Here is a 16,524-nt window from a genome sequence, read left to right as displayed (position 1 = left end):
TCTTAGGAACGAATCTGCTCACGTACTGTACGCCTGGCGGGCCTAGCGGGTCTCAGACTCCACTTAACCCACGCGACCCACACTATATGCGGGGTAAATCCGCCTATTTGGCACTAGTGCGTTGGGACAAGGCTCGGAATCTCGGTGCAGCGTTGCGAGATTCCCTTCCCCTGGCTTGGCCTGAAGCTCTTGACCAACGGCTCTCGTGGACGGCAATTGCAAATATGAGCCTCCGCACGTCGTGGCTCTTGAAGAAATGCTTCACACTAAACGCGAGTCTGGTCAAGGGGTTTGAGCCAGACTTATTGTGCCTGGCCCTGAATCTGACGGCTAGGCTGATCGAGTTTTTTTCCGACGACACGCTCGTATTTATACCCATCCAGTGCCTTCGCTAGGAAGCCTCAGTCTCGGAGACGTCATCGCCGTATCAACAAGTCTTTGGAGAAACTCGAAAATGACTAAAGGCGTGGCAGTCGTGACAGGGTCTTCCCAGGGGCTCGGCCGTGCTATCGCCAGCCGCCTTTCCCGCGACGGGTTCGCCGTGGTGATCAACGACATCGCCAGCAAACAGGCCCAGATCGACGCAGTGGTGAAAGAGATCGAGGCGTCCGGGGGCAAGGCGATCGGCATCGCCGCCGACGTGACGAAACGGGCCGAGGTCCAGGACCTCGTCGACAAGGCAACCGAAAAGCTGGGACACTTGCAGGTCATGGTCGCCAACGCCGGCCTCGCGCACGCAGACGGCATTTTCGAGCTGACCGAGGAGCATGTCCAGCGCATCCTCAACGTCAACATTGCCGGAGTCTTCAACTGCTTCGTGGTCGCCGGGAAGAAGATGGTGGACCAGCGCAAAGGCGGTAAAATCATGGCGGCGTCGAGTATCGCGGCGTTCAAGGGCATGGCGCTGGTCTCGGCGTACACTGCTTCGAAGTGGGCCGTCAGAGGTCTGACGCAGGTAACAATCCTCGCGGGCCGGAATACATCTACCAACTCTTTTTCTGACGCAGAATCTTTATAGACTTTTGCCGTCGAGTTAGGTGCCCTCTCCAAGGACCACGAGAAAACTATCAACGTGAGAACATTTCTCTGGAGAACGCCGAGGCCTTTCAACTGACCAAGGAGTATAGGTCAATTGCTATGCCCCAGGAATTGTCGGGACGCCGATGTGGTCGGTGCGTGATCGATTGGTCCTTCTGTGCGATCTTGGGAGGTGCCATGCTCACGCGGTCTGCAGGTCATGGAAGACAAGTTGCAAGACATGAACGCGCCGAAGAAGGACGACCAGAAGTATATCGACGCGTTCGCATTGTCGATGACTACGCTAGGGAGAGTCTCCGTGCCAGAGGACGTGGCCAACGCGGTGAGCTTCCTAGCCGGGCCTGACTCGGACTGGGTCACCGGACAGGTAGGTTGATTCGGCACCCACCACCCTGCTACATTTTAGCTGACACGATTTCTCCTCAAGAGCTTGGTCGTGGATGGCGGAATTGCTTTCAACTGAAAGTGGATATGTCGTCTGGAGACCGAACCCTCATGTTCAGCTTTGGTCATGTTGGACCCAGTAATCCTACTATTTGCGGTGGCAAGCTGTCAGGAGTATTGCCCCAATCCCTTGCCTTTCGGCAAAAATATGGAATATCTCGCTATCTAGTAGCGAATACGAGGCACTATAGTAGGCAAGGATAAGCCCATTTAGGGGTCTCCTAACACAAGCACGCCAGCTCAGAGACGGTATGGTTGCTATCAGAGCACTTGAATCATAGGCGTGAAACATAGATTATCTGTAAACAGACTGCACTTTGCTGGACTTAACGGCGTCTTCGTTGCATCCATTCTTGTGTGGTCTAGAGCTTTATGACCTCTGTCATGTACGTCAACACCGAAGAAGAGGAACTAGGACGCTTCCTACATGATCACTTACTCCTTTCAACAACGCTGGAGCTGGATGTTGGTACTCATAGAGAAAGAAGCTCAAGTGATAACATTTGCACCCATGTCGTGTTTCACTGTTCCTATTTATGGCACTTTCAGCACTTTAGTCCTCTTCGCTACTCTTCATTGTGCATAAACCCGGTGCTCGCCCTCCATATCAGATTTCGCGATGGGCCGCGCTGTTCCTAGTCCAGCCTCTGAACTTCTTGCCAATGAAGAAGAGTGGGACGGCCAGGAGGAAAAAGAAGATGGCAAGCGAGGTATTGAACATGATAGGCTTGATGTACCCAACCTCGACGATCCAGTTGTTGAAGTATTTCGTCATCCCATATGCCCACAAATTTTTGACCATTGTGGCTCCGACAAGAATCTCTCCAGCCACCGGTTTATAGGAATCGATCTGTTGAGGAGGAGAAAAAACCGTTAACAGGAGCTGTAGATGGGCTAGTTTGAGATGACTCACCGAATAGGTCAACGAGATGGCAGATAGTGAGGGCAAGACGAATCCGAGGAGGCCATAACCGCCGATAACGATGGCTTCCCAGCTCCATTGGTGTTGGTAGCCGACAGCGACCAACACACCGCCGAGCAAGCAGCTCACTACAAAGGGAAGCAAGGCCACCAGTCTCATCTCTGGCTCTCGGATGCCCTTGTTTCGTCGCGTTAGGAAAGCGGAGACCCAGTCACTCAGGGGCCCTGCAATGACCAGAGACAGCGCAACTCCGACGAGGGCTCCGAAGTTTGTGTATCCGACGTCGCTCGCCGACATGTTCCACGGCGGTCCTGCAAAGGCCTGTGACTGCGTGACATTGATGATCACAAGCATAGATGCAGCCCAGGCAAAGGCGAAGCTCGACCACAACACAATCGGGTATGTAAACAGTCGAAACGGCATGATGAGGGCCGGAATAATGCCCTTGGTGCTCGACCTGTCGAGTTTTCCCCAGAGGGAGAATTGGGCCATGCTCGGCTTACCTGTGAGCTTGACGACGATCTCGTTGGCGCCGGATGATTCGGGAGGTTGCTGAACATTCTCTTCAAATCTAGCTTCGTTCTTGTCCCCCCCGATATTGGTTTCTGAGGCTTCAGCAACCGGGTCGTGCACAATTGCGACGTGGCGGTCTCCCCACCGCGTTTCTGGCATGAGAAAGACCTGAAATACCGTGGCAAAAACAGCAATGGCCACGCATAGCCACCAGAAGCTTCTCCAACCGTACTTGTCCGACATAACCCCAGCAAGGACAGGACCAAGCTATGTGTATGACTATTAGTATCCCTCTCCTGCCAATCAAAGAGATATCTTCTCACCAACGTGCCAGACCACGCGACCCACAGATATAGGCTCATGTAAAGCCCGCGTTGATGGAGGAACATCACGTCCGCGACCAACTGGAAACTCGGTCAGGGTCTTGCTCGCCTTTCTTTCGACATTGAGAACCTCACCATTCCCGGTAGTGTCTCGGATGGTCCACAAGCAATGCCGGTGAGAACGCACGCACCCAGGAATGAGCCGTATGACCTTGCTTCTGCCCGCCAAATCATCGAAGCCACATTGAGGAGATTTGCGAGGAGGGCCATAGGTCTCCGCCCGAAAGCACGGCCGATCGGGACCCAGATAATGTTGGAAAATCCTAACACGAGGATGCTCACGCCGACCTGATCGGGGGAAGTCAGCGTCCCACCTGCTTCACCAAAGCAGGTATTCAACTCACAAACTGAACGACATCGGAGAGTGACCTGTTCCACTCCGCCATATAATATGGCACTTGGGATGAGATGGCCAGTGGGCCAACGGTCCACGAAAACGTGGTGATTATCATGCCGGTCATGGTAGCCATTTTCCATACGAAGCTCCAATTGAGCGGATCAGAAGGATCATCGGACGGTTGCGGCACGAGTACGTTCTTTCCAGCGTGCTTGAAGTGGAGTCCACCAACTAGAAAAGGGCAATCAGCGCGGCATTCTGACCTGTGTTCTGTGGACGAATCGGCTTACTGTCAGTCATGACTTCCGTGCCAGGGTAGAGTGTAGTGTGCAAGGTTTCTTCAATCTCACGGTGGGCAGCCGCCTCACTGGATATCGAAAGCCTTCGTTCCATTTTGTGGGGGTATGATCTTGTTCGAAGAGATGGACAGATCCCAAAGTGATGCAAGTATAGGGCAGAGAGGAAGAGGGTGGCTTTGCCCTTGGGCTTTAGCGGGAGATGTTCTCTTATAGGAATTGAGCAGGAAAGATTTTGCTGTGCTGTCAGTCAATCAATGAGAACCAGTCTGCCGCGGAACTAAACACACGTATTCATATTAAACGAGCTGGGGTATGGGGTTGGGAAAGGCGGGCGAAGTCGTGGATACGAACGACTGGTCCAGGCCGAGCAAGCTCGTAGGCGGAAAGAGAGCCGTGAGGCTGTGTGACCTTTGACGAGTAACGAACTATACCAGAAATTGCAGAGATATAGCTTTCAAGCTCGAGTTCCGAGGCCGCCTTGCGTAGAATCGCTCGCTACAATGGTTGCGGTTCTAGCTGCTGTTGATGGAGATCCTGTTAGGAGAGAGCTATCCACCGACCGATCTCCGGCCATAGCACTTTGATGATCCAGGTTCGAGACCTGGTTGGCGTCTCGGCTCCATCGGCACCAAAACCTTTGACAAGATCAGAAATCTATTCGTTCGCGCCCTTGAAACCCCCTGCGGCGATGTCCCGCTGACGGTGAGCGGTGTCTGCAAGTCGTGTCGGAACCTCGGCCTCGAGGGACCGAAGGCGACTGGCAACTTCAAGGCCTTTTGAGACGACTTGTAAACCCTCCAGATATCCTTTAATGCTCTGCTTAACGGTACTCATCAACTTTATTCGTCATGGTCGCAAACGGAAATCGATTGGCGGGCAAGATTGCTCTGGTGACCGGGGCTGCCAGCGGCATCGGCCTGGCCGTCACCCAGACTTTCCTGTCCGAAGGCGCAAAGGTTTTTGGAGTGGACTTCTCAGAAAGCAATATCGAGACGGCGAGCTCTCTTCTGTCGTCGCAAAGCTTCGATCCAAGTACATATAGGTTCCATTATGCCGATGCAGCGGACGAGAGTGCGGTGATTGCTTTTGTGGAGAAATGTACGCAGGAGCTTGGGGGACTCGACGTTGCGGTGCTGAATGCAGGAATCGGAAAGATAACGCCAATCTCCAAGTTGACTTTGGAGGAATACGACCAGCACATGCGGGTCAATGCTCGTGGACGTAAGTGAGCCACATCGCTGTTCATGATCTCCCTTGTGTCTCGATTGCGGACAAGATAAGTTGACAGTACTACAGCGTTTCTCGGAGTCAAATATGCTGCCACAAAGATGCAGAGTCTGGGAAATGGCGGCAGTATCATCATAACAGCAAGCCTTGCCAGCGAAGCAGCATATCCCGAGTTGTGTGCTTACAGCATGTCGAAATTTGCTGTCCGCGCCTTAGCCGTGACTGCGGCCCAGGAATACGCAAAAGACCGAATCAGAGTGAATGCAGTCTCTCCTGGTTTCGTGGCCACACCTCTAATTCATGCTTGGGATAACCTTGAGGAGCGGCTTAAAGCTACTCCAGCTGGTAAGCATCAACGACGGTCCTGTATGGTGATCCCGCTGACCCTATAACAGGCAGAGCTGTGGAACCGCTGGAGGTAGCAAAGTTGTATTTGTTCTTGGCAAGCGATGATGCGGTCATGGTGTCAGGAAGCAATTACCGTATGGATGGTGGAATGTTGTTGCATTAGCATAAGCCTGTGGAGTCTGTTACAGACTCGCCGTATCCGCGAATCTCTCAACATCGGTGCAGTCCCTTCCCTTTCTGGAAGTTATGCGGCCCCTGGGTTCTTGGCAGCCTTGTCGGCGAGGCTGTCTTTCGCCTGACCTTTCTGGCTTGCCGGCTTCGTGGGTACCGCGTAGCGCTCGACTACGCCTGAATAGAAAGCAGTTTTCCAGGTTTGAAATCGAGATGAAATCAAGTCAAAAGATTTACCCTCCTTCGCATACCTTGAAGGAGCCGATATAGGCAGTACTCTCGACTTGCTGGATGCCGGGTTGTCCCTTCACCAGGTGAAGCCTTGCAAGTGTTGATGTGTGAGAGTTCGCGTACTGCACTCGGATGTCCACAGCGTCGGCATATGTACTGTGTGCACTGTGCTCTTGCAGTAACGTTATAACTTAGCTGTTTGATGATACCTCGATGCCAAATAGCTTGTATCTACGGCGAGGGAATCGATCTTTGATCAATCGAAGCTTGAACATTGTAATAGCTCGTACACAATGGCATGGTAGAAAACGGTGACCGACTCGCTGAGGACGGACTCCTGGGTCGACACTTTTAGACATAGAACAGTGATATCCCGATATCTACAGCCCATCCAGCATCCAAGGCCTATCTCACACTTCCGAATCAACTCGTCTTTGAACTTAGTTGGGCTCCATAGTCGAGAGTCTCTGCCGCATATGGTTTGAACGGTATTCCAGAACCCCATCTCTGCCAACAACACTCCGAGGCTACATATCTCGTACTTGCGATGGTATGAAGGGCGTGACGAGCTCTCCGGAACTCTGAGACTGGGGTGCAAGTACAAGCTTTGCTGGTCGAGGTTCTAATTTAGCGTTGGTTCGTCGAGACGATGCAGACGTGCTATATCGAAGCCTCCAACGTAGGGTGCGTCGATCGTTAACCGCCCTGTTGTTTTAATCTCCACGAAAACCACGCTCGAGGAGGTGAAGCTCTTGTGGAACCAACCAATTGACGAGCATGAACGAGCAAAGCGCTGCGGAGAGATGTTGAGCTAGCTGAAAGCGTTCTTCGAGGGTTGGCAAGCGAGCACCATGGTGACGTCGAGCCAATAGATCCGAGAGGCGGATAGGCGGCTTCAGGGTGTTTGCGTTGCTTGGGTAGCAAATGAAGAATCCAAAAGACTTTCTGCGGCAGTTGTCGATGATGCCGACACTATCGAGTACATGGAGAATCTCGGGCTTGTGAGTCGGTTGGCATAAATAGGCGAGCTGATTTGTCCTCTGCTGGGCGAGTCCGAACTTGCTGATGTTGGTCCACAGCCTACTTGCTACGACGGGCTTTGTAGGTCCAGGGGGTGGTCATCAGTTATTGGACATGGTATCTGATCGCTCACGCGGCTTACCTTGAGAGAGATATATCGCGGATTCAATCCCCAATCCCCGCCCAAACCATGTAGCTAGCTACGTGTCAAAATTAAGAGGCTATTAGGCCCTTATGGCCCTGGAATCTCCATTCCCAGTGCCGTCATCTGTATTATATAATACCAAGCCAAGATGCAGAATCCTAGCTTCAGAAGGGTGATCGGGGCGTAATAGATGAAGCGAGGTATATTTTGAAGGGGCCGGGGGAGAGTAAATATACAATTGAGGATAGGAGTTCTTAAGCGGTCGGGACGGGGATTCAAGTAGGATGCGACGGAGGTGGAAGAGAGTTGATAGAAGTCGAGAAGGAGGAAGGGAGCAATGGGTGTACATAGCGGCGTCAAAAGGGGCGGCGCTTGCAGCCCGCGACCATAAACTTAAGGGCTGGACAGCCTAAGTCGAAGGTAGATGTGCTAGCAACGACTTATAATTAGCATTGCCGAAGAGCACGTGTATGGGCACCTGCTCGTATCCTGGTGTGAGATTAACAACTTCTGCCAAGATGCAGCTTGACATGTTCCGTTCCAATCGACCTTTGGATAGGTGTTTGGCCTAGTATACAGCATTTCAGGCCTCCTTCTCCAGGATTTTCAGGGTTTGGGACCCTGGAGAACCGGCAAATTATCCGTAGCTAACCATTGTCGTCGTCCAGGCGATCAATAGTACTATGTCAGCCTTTATCTCTCATCCAACCACTCCTAGATAGATCCATTTGGAAAGAGACGTGCAACACAACCATTTTGCAAAAGGCCCATGAGTGTTACAGTCTTAGATCCACCCTCGTGCTAGGACAGCGACTATGGATCTTGACGTGGACAACGAATTACAAGCCCCTCGCCGCATAACGAAAGTCTTTCACCGAAAATCTCGGAATGGATGTCAAACTTGTCGGACACGTCGAGTCAAGGTAGGATATACGCAACCGGTAAAAGACGCTCGTGGATTGAAAAGTGATCACCGAATGTGTCGTTCCATTCAGCTGACACCGAGCATAGTGCGACGAAAGGCGACCAACATGCCTGAATTGCGAAAGTCGAGGAGTGGCTTGCGCATTCGCGTAGAGCGTCAATGTCCAACAAATACCAAAGACTTGCCGGTTACCGAGTCCACCAGAAGAAACAGATCATTTTGGCGACGTCGACCCCTCTGTCCAATTGACCGATGAACTCAGCCGAACCTCGTTCTTTAGTCCTACCAATCTCAACGCCGTCAATAACATCTTGGACATCCCTGAATCCAGGTCGCGGCGACTGCTCGAATTGCAACTTCTGAACCATTACTCGGAGCATCTGATCAAGCCATTTCCAGACCTTGCAAACTCCAACCTGGTAACAGCCTGGTCTGCAAAGCCCCTCGCCTGTCTTTGAAATACGACAATCTACTCTACATGATGTTTTCCTGTGCGGCATCCCACCTGCTCCACGCCCAACCAGAAGATGCAGAACTCAACGCCGCGGCCGAGGTCTACCGAGGCCTCGCCCTGGGCGAGCAACACCAGGTCGTGTCGAATCTGAGCAGTGAGAACGCCTACGCGGTCTGTTTCGCCTCCATGTTACTCCTCATCACCTCTGTCGCCAGACTCTGGAGGCGCCCACTGGAACCTTACTCACCACCGATGGAATACCAGCGCCTGGGGACTGGGGCAGGAACCGTGCTGAAATTGGCGAAGGACATTTTCAAACAAGACCCGTCTTCGAAAATGATGCTCTTGATCAATGCTCCGCCAGTGTTCGATGTCAAAGTCCTCTTTGCCAAGGAAAAAATCCAACCCTTCTCGAGAGTGCTGGAGCATGAGAAAAGCCAGCACCCAGATCCAGGTTACGACCCAGCGAGGCTCGAGGTGTTAGAGAAGTTGCTCAGCTACAATGGCTACCTGTACCAGTCCGTCGACGAGGACGAGCCTGTCTACATCGTCGCTCGCAAGATCATCTCCTTTGCCATTTTCGTCCCTCGGCCGTTTATCGAGTTGGTGGAAGAGGAGCGCCCATGTGCGCTCGTGATTCTGGCGCACTATTTTGCGCTGATGGCGCGCTTCCCGTCGATTTGGTGGGTGGGGAAGACCCCCAGGCGCGAGATCCAGGCAATCCACGATACGGTGTCGCCCGTGTGGCAGGACCAGATGAAGTGGCCGATGATGATGGCTGGGTTAGCGCTGTCCTGACAAGCATTGCCATACATCTGGCCGAGAGGTTTGAACCATCAAAGTACCAACAATCGCCGGACCCCCTATTACAATACACAATGAGACCTTCCTGCTCAGTGCCTCAAATCATCCTCGGACTATTCGTTGATAGGCTGTCCGAGGGTGTTGTAAAGGGCAAAATGTGTCTGTCGTTTGACGGAAGTGGTTTCTAACTTCGCAGGTTCCGATCAGGTCGAAGACGTTGTTTGTTGTAACACTTGTTCCGTCCGTTGAACTATGCTGTTGTAAGCCCGAAGAAATGGCACAATCAAATGTGCATTTGCGAGGATAGAATGTCACAACGGTTTTCAAGATTCCTTGGTAAATTATGTTTCCAAGGCAGTGATGCGCATCGGAAAGATTCCCGGGTGTGTTACAGATGCCCTAGCTCAAGGTCGATACTCCCGGACTCCGAATTGCCTTGGGGCTCCTTGGGGAGATGCCGGAGAACGAGCGTGTTTACATATCCCCGGCAAGTGAAACGCCCTGGGCAGCTAGTTAGCTCACTGCCTTGCACCGGGAAGAGAGTGGGCTATAAGCGACCGACTCTCCCGGAGTTTGGTATCCGTCGCCCTCTTCCTAACTAATACAAAGCTCCCCTTGGCGACCGAAGAGTTCTGCATAGAGCACTTCAATATTGGTCCCGAGGTTAATTGGGAACTTCCCCCGATCCCTTCCACTCTGTTCCACATGTCGATGATACCGGATAACGAGAATGTTAGAGTGTTCATGTTCTTCGATAAGCCTGCCCAACCCGATCATCTGAGCCGGTGTATCTAGGGATTCCGTCTTATTAGAGTTTAGGGGCCTTTCCCTACTAACCACGTAACCGACAGAATGCATTTCCCTCGGAAGGTCGATAGGCGCTTCTACGATGACGGATTGGGAAGGAGAGAAATAGCTCGTCCGTCCCGGTTGGGCTTTTGACTACACTAATATCTGTTCGACGAGTCTACTCCTGCTCGGGCGATTTAAAGCATCTGGACCAGATACTCTCCAGCCTCCTCGCTGACCTTCATCGAAAGACCAGTTCCTATCGTCAAGGCTGGAAACAACAACGTTCAACCATGGGTAAGAAAGTGCTTTGTGGCTACGGTATCGACGTAGATGCCGTGAGTGCTTGGATGATGCCCCGAGAGGGTGGGTGTTGCACGGACAGGACCAACATGTCTCGCGGCGTGTTTGGTGCCACGGTTGGCCTCGATCGGGTCCTGAAGCTTTTCGACAAGTACAACATCAAGGCGACCTTCTTTACTCCGTGCCATACGCTCGAGTCGTTTCCAACCCAACTGGCCAAGGTGCGCGACGCCGGTCATGAGATGTAAGAAATCAAGACACCTCTTTTCGCTCCTTCACCTGGAATGAATGACCTGACAGATTATAAGCGGTATGCATGGCTACACCCATGAGTTTGTTTCGGATCTCTCCGAGGAGCAAGAGCGCGACATTTTGACCAAGTGCATCGATGTCATCACGAAGTTTACGGGTAAGAAGCCTCGAGGCTGGACAGCTCCAGCTTGGACACCGTCGGCGAAGACGGTCGAGATCCTCGAAGAGGCCGGGATCGTCTACGACCACTCCTTCATGCATCACGACTGTCAACCATATTGGCTCCCTCACAGGAACAGTGTCACGGAAATCAACCTCAAGATGAAGGCTGCCCACTGGATGAAGCCCATGACGGCGCTCCAGCCTTCCAAGATCATTGAAATCCCCGCCAACTGGCACCTGGATGACTGGCCGCCCCTTAACGTGGGACAGATTGTCGGGCAGGGTTTTGTCGACCCGGACGTCGTGCTGAAGTTGTGGAAGCGGCAGTTTGACTTCTACTATCGGGAATATGACTCGTTCATCTTCCCCATCACCTGCCACCCGCAAGTGACCGGCAAAGCGCAGGTGATCCTGATGCAGGAAGAGATGATCGAGTACATCAACAGCCACGAGGGCGTGCAATGGGTGCCGCTCGAGGAAATGGCAAGGCAATTCAAGGATGGCGAGCTGTCGGGCGCCACGGTGTTCGGAGGCGTAGACATGTGAAACATTGCATAACGGCTACTTTTCACTACCAATGTACTTGTTCATAAGATTCTTTCTTTGCAACCGGAACCTTGGACAACTCTGCCTTTCTGGCGCCGGGAAATCAGCCCCGGACAGTTGCTGCGAACGCCACGTGCGGTCGAGGCCCCATCTTGGCATTCCTTGTTGGTATACGAAGTATCCATCATTCTGTTCTTTATCATGACTTCAATCTTCGTGTGCCCCTATAAAATAAGCCACGATTATGCTTCACAAAGTCTCCAGATGCTTTCCCCTACTTCCCGCGATCATGAGCCCTTATCGTAGTGGCTTGGGCGTGTCGATATAGGCGTCGAGCGCGCCAGCCGGCCACTCCCCGGGCGGGACAATCTCAACAACGAAACTCAGTCGCGCCCATCACAAGAGATGCAAGCCTCCCGTTATCTCAAAGGAGCAAGCGAGGGCATTTCGAGCCGCGGTTCTCCGACCTAGCGCAACGACAGCAGATTTGAAGCCAGGGAGATGCAGATACGAGATGGATGCTCGCACGTCAATTTGAACAACCAAGGTACAACGTGCTCTACAGTCTCTGCCTGGGCTCCGTCCCGAGGATTAACAACACCATTCTCCTAATAGGGCCGGCCAAATTGAACTGATTCGGCCTCTCTAAGCTACAGACCTAGGGTTTTCTAGCAAACAGGCATGCCTCCCCGACGAGTGGAGCCTGGACTGACATGCGGCTGCGGTTGAAGATCCTTTCACCGCGTGCCTCTCCATATGCAGGGTTTGCCATTACCGGAATCCGTTGATTATCGTCCGCAATTCGCAGAAAACCGATCAGGAAGGAGAGATAAGAATGGCCTTTCCGATTTCCCGAATAAAACACCTTGGCGAGATGGCCGCTTGTGGCAAGAGAGGCTCCGTTCCCTGGTCGATTCGATACAATAGGTATACACCTGAAAGTCATTACAGGGGGAAACCTTGGACAGTTGCCTCCCGGATCACGGCTTGTGCGTCTATACGCCACCCTTGACTCTTCCGTCTGGTCTCGATCTGCTCCGTGTCAGGCTCTGTGTTTCCCTGCTAGACCGAGTCCATGATTCGCTCTATGCAGGGACACTAGGGTATCTGGCGCTGGTCTACCGGGTTCGCCTCGAACTTCGAGGGCCCAAGTTCCTGGGTAGGTGATCAGCGTGAATCATGCAAGGCGACTCGTACATAAAGCAGCCCTTTTGCTGCGAGATCCTCGCGGTCTCTTGGTCTTTTATTCCTGCAAAACTCAGCTCTGTCCCGAGCCCTTTGACCAGCTGCAGATTTCCACGGCAATTACACAGGGACCATGGCCTACGGTCTGGGTATCCCGAAGCTTAGGCTCAATAGCCCATACTGGTGAGAATCCCCCTTAGCATGATACACCCTGAGCCTTGCTTCTGACGTGTCGGGCAGGCAAAACTTCATTGGAGGCATCCTCATCGGTCTCACTGGAGGACTGTATGCTGCCCTCAACCTCTTGGGTGCGGGAGGTGGGAAACCGAACTCGTTCCAGGTCGTCCAGACTGCCAATGCCACTCTTTGCGCCGTCTATGCTGTCTCAGCCTGGTTTGGAGGGACTGTGTTGAATACAATTGGCCCTGCCTTGACTGCTTTCGTACGCTGGCCCAGATTGTTTCAGGAAGTTGATGGGGGGGCAAATATTCTAACCGACCACTCGAACAGTTCGGTGTCATCGGATACATCCTCTACGTCGGAAGCTTGTGGTACTTTGACCAGCATGGCAAAGAGACTTTCCCCATCATCGCAGCCGTCTGCGTAAGTTTCCATCTCCTTGCAAAGGCGGGCTTGTCTTGGGACACCATTCTTGTCACAAGCGTTGCCATGACCGATAATCGCTAACAAAATATTCACAGATTGGTGTAAGAAGACTGAACCAAGGGTGCCGGTGGGCTGTGGATTTGCTAAGCGTTGTTCCAGATCTCTGCCGGTCTCATCTACGTGACTTCTGGGTACCTGTCCATGTCGTACTCGGAGGAAAACGAACGCGGAAAGTTCGTGGCAACGTCTATCAATCTTCAGGCCACGGGTGCTGCCATCGGCGGATTGATTCCTCTGATCATCAATCATGACAAGGTACTGTTTTGCCCCATCGCTTTCAATGTCGGGGATACTCACACATAGAACACCAGGCCACTAGCGCCGGCGTCCCTGCAGCGGTCTACATTGTGTTCATCGTCATGGATTTTGTTGGTTGCGCGTTAGCGTTTCTGTTGCGGCCGCCGGAGAAGGTGGTGAGAGAGGACGGGACGAACATCGCCGTGGTCAAAGCCCGTCCTTTCTGGCAAGAGCTCAAGGGCAATCTCGAAGCTTTCAAGGATTGGAGAATGATCGTGATGGTATGTTAAATATCCCGGTTTCCAAGGATACCCCTATGATGGGGGACTGACTCAAATGTAAGATCCCGGCCTTTGCGGTCAGCGAATGCTTCCTCGTCTACGGCGGGAGCGCGAACGCGTTCCGCAACAGCCTCCGAGCTCGCAGTCTGCTGGGATTTTGCTCGGTGACGCTGCAAATCATCTGCGGATGGGCTTTGACGTTGCTCCTCGACAACGAAAAGCGTAAGTGGAAACCCCTCAATTCAGCCTCGTGTGTCAAGAAGAGAAACTTTTCTCCATTATGGCTTTTCTTTCTAGCCGGGTGGCTAATCTTTGTTCGAATTCTTTCAGTCCGCCGCCGAACAAGAGCCCAGATTGGTCTCGCCATCACCGGCATCCCGGTGATGGGCGCCTACATCTGGGAGATGGTCCGGACCCGCAACTACGACAGGAACAACCCTCCCTCGCCTCCTCTGGACTGGAACGATCCGGACTTCGGGGCCATCTTTGTGCTGTTCATGCTGAACTGGGTGTCGTGCTCGCTGTTCCAGTACATGATCCTGTACTTTTTGGGCTGCTTCACGAACAACCCGCGAGTCGCCGCCAACAATGCTGTGAGTTTCCTCCCCCATTCATCATATCAAGAGACGCCGACTAACACCGCGTTTTCCTAAAATTCAGGGTGTCTTCCGCGGATTCATGGCCGCGGGAGAAGCCATCGACTTTGGCGTCGACAGCATGGGCGTGCCGTTCCTGAAGGAGTCCGGCGCGCTCTTCGCGTTCTACACTGCTGGTGTCATCGCGATGGGCTACCTCGCGCTCTTCCACATCGACGAGACCAAGTACTTCACCGAGGAGGAGGTGACGATCCCCAAGCACATCCGGGAGGAGCACGACCACACCATCGTGATCGAGGGCATGCCCCAGAGCACGTCGGAGACGGACGAGGAGGCCGCGGCCGCGACGGGCAAGGAAGCCACTGGCATCGCGGAGGAGATCAAGGCGTGACAGGGCGGAGAGAGAGAAGGCAAGGCTGGGGTGGAGGAGAGTGCGTTCCATCATGAGTATTAGACGCATTGCATGGGTAGATGCGTGACATGGGATGATTGATCGATCGGCGGCCTGGATGGATCTAGTGGTGGCTGATTAGCTCGTAGACAGTCCTTTCTGTGCTCGCGTGTACTGGGCTTCAGAACAAGTGATGTGCATGAAGCCATGTTTTAAAAATGAGCGCACGAGTACCTAAGTAGTCGTAGCATGGGACGTCCGACAATAAACGCAGAAAGCAGGAAAAGAATGCGCAACAGCCCCTTTGGAGAAGATGTCCAAGGAATGACTGCGCCTCTCGGATATGCCCAAACAACATGAAAAATGATCTCCAGAGACTTTTCCAGAGACTGGGTTCTTTCGCGGTGTTTTGGAGGCCTGCTCTGGTGGCGCCCTACGGGACCCATGTCCGGAACACGTGTTGAGGGTTGGGCCGTTTTGCTAGATATCCAGGTACAGTGCAGGAGGTGGAGTAGTTGTCAAAGTTTCGCGGTCCATTGATCGCCATCACATTCCCTATGTGGCCTCGCTCTACCCCTGCTAGCTACCCACATACTTGACCTACTGAGCTAGGTCGGCGCTAAGCATGTGCGCAGCCTTTTCTTGTAGTGTTGACGGAGACCACTGTGGCCAAATGCTCTGCCATCATTATTGCAGCAGCTTGGAAACGATGCTGCTGCTGAAGAGGAGGCGGTAGAGGTATTGCTAACAATTCGTGTGTACTTCTTGGTAGCTTTACTTGCTGGTAGCTTTACTTGCTGATAGCTTTACTTGCTGACAGCTTTACTTGCTGGTAGCTTTACTTGCTTACTTCCACGCATCCCCCTAGAACGTATTTGCCGCTTTCCGGGTCGGTGTGTTGCGTGCTGCCGGGTACGCACCTCTTGATGTAGCGAAAGTAAAGTTCGGGTATTTGGCGGATTCATCCGTTGATCCGCTAACATGATGGGTACCGGCTTTGACCAGGCGCTGTCTTTACCTTTTCAGAGTCGACACAGGCAACTTATAGAGGTCGTCCGCACCGCCTAGGCGTCTTTTAAATCTCCAGATCTTTGATACGGACGTTCTGGGCCTTTGGAGCGCAGATGCGATCGAACTGTGGGGTTCCCAAAGTGGATTCTTGTTGATACAGAATCCTCCCGGCCCTGGTTTTTCGGTTCTGGGAAGCGGGTTCTGACGGTCGTCTTTCATCCCGGGGAGGCTGGAGCCTTGGCTGTATATTCAGACCAGGCGAGCGCGCCCCCCGGGGACCAGGGGGCGGGGGGTGGCGAGGGAAAGTGCGGGTGATTCAATGCAACACAACTTTGCAAGCATTCGAATACACCTACGTTACAAAGACCTTGCAGGTCGGGACACGGTGACTGGCTGGTTGTGTACGTGGCAAAAAAAAAGGCTCAGGAAATAAATATCCCCGGTTCAGCCATTGGTCCAGAGATATCGCTCACCGCCTGTCCACCTTTACCACTTTCCAGATTCATCACGAGGCTGCTAGAAGTCCCCGAGTTGTCCTATTGGTGTGTCCTCATCAACCCCCGGACCCGCGGCTTGCAAGGCCTCCAACCCACACAGCCAAACATCTATCCCTTGGGTCAAGGCAAGCGACGCAATGACCAATGAGTGCCACCCTCGACGAGAGTAGGCATCAGCCCTGTCCAGTCCAGCGTTGGAACAAGAATACGGATATCAAATACCCGTTTTGAGAAACACCGCTTTTCCTGCCGAAACAAGGATCCGGCGAAAATGCATTGGAACAAACATGTGGACATGCTAGCACTCAGCGAGAGTCCATCACGGAACTCTTTCTCCTGCCTTGGGT

The 16,524-nt window shown here is 52.9% G+C and overlaps 4 protein-coding genes across 4 annotated transcripts; all 4 read left to right on the top strand.

Annotated features, from left to right (window-relative positions):
• Positions 1-317: 317 nt before the first annotated feature.
• PV07_00453 (uncharacterized protein) lies at positions 318-1,501 on the top strand (the record flags this gene model as incomplete). Its single annotated transcript, XM_016386905.1, has 5 exons — positions 318-955; positions 1,019-1,072; positions 1,128-1,172; positions 1,235-1,405; positions 1,466-1,501. The coding sequence occupies exons 1-5, from the start codon at positions 455-457 to the stop codon at positions 1,499-1,501; spliced, it is 807 nt and encodes a 268-aa protein (XP_016253833.1). The 5' UTR covers positions 318-454.
• A 6,661-nt stretch (positions 1,502-8,162) lies between these two features.
• On the top strand, positions 8,163-9,255 carry PV07_00452 (uncharacterized protein; the record flags this gene model as incomplete). Its single annotated transcript, XM_016386904.1, has 3 exons — positions 8,163-8,230; positions 8,284-8,334; positions 8,403-9,255. 3 exons carry the CDS (start codon positions 8,163-8,165, stop codon positions 9,253-9,255), a joined length of 972 nt encoding a protein of 323 aa, XP_016253832.1.
• A 1,088-nt stretch (positions 9,256-10,343) lies between these two features.
• PV07_00451 (uncharacterized protein) lies at positions 10,344-11,313 on the top strand (the record flags this gene model as incomplete). Its single annotated transcript, XM_016386903.1, has 2 exons — positions 10,344-10,597; positions 10,662-11,313. The coding sequence occupies 2 exons, from the start codon at positions 10,344-10,346 to the stop codon at positions 11,311-11,313; spliced, it is 906 nt and encodes a 301-aa protein (XP_016253831.1).
• Positions 11,314-12,631: 1,318 nt separating this feature from the next.
• PV07_00450 (uncharacterized protein) lies at positions 12,632-14,669 on the top strand (the record flags this gene model as incomplete). Its single annotated transcript, XM_016386902.1, has 8 exons — positions 12,632-12,681; positions 12,739-12,940; positions 13,009-13,105; positions 13,253-13,419; positions 13,476-13,682; positions 13,745-13,904; positions 14,013-14,275; positions 14,343-14,669. 8 exons carry the CDS (start codon positions 12,632-12,634, stop codon positions 14,667-14,669), a joined length of 1,473 nt encoding a protein of 490 aa, XP_016253830.1.
• Positions 14,670-16,524: the final 1,855 nt, after the last annotated feature.

Source organism: Cladophialophora immunda (assembly GCF_000835495.1).
Source record: "Cladophialophora immunda strain CBS 83496 unplaced genomic scaffold supercont1.1, whole genome shotgun sequence".
Lineage (NCBI taxonomy): Eukaryota > Fungi > Ascomycota > Eurotiomycetes > Chaetothyriales > Herpotrichiellaceae > Cladophialophora > Cladophialophora immunda.
Note: the sequence above shows the minus strand (reverse complement) of the source record. Positions and strands in the feature narration are given on the sequence as shown.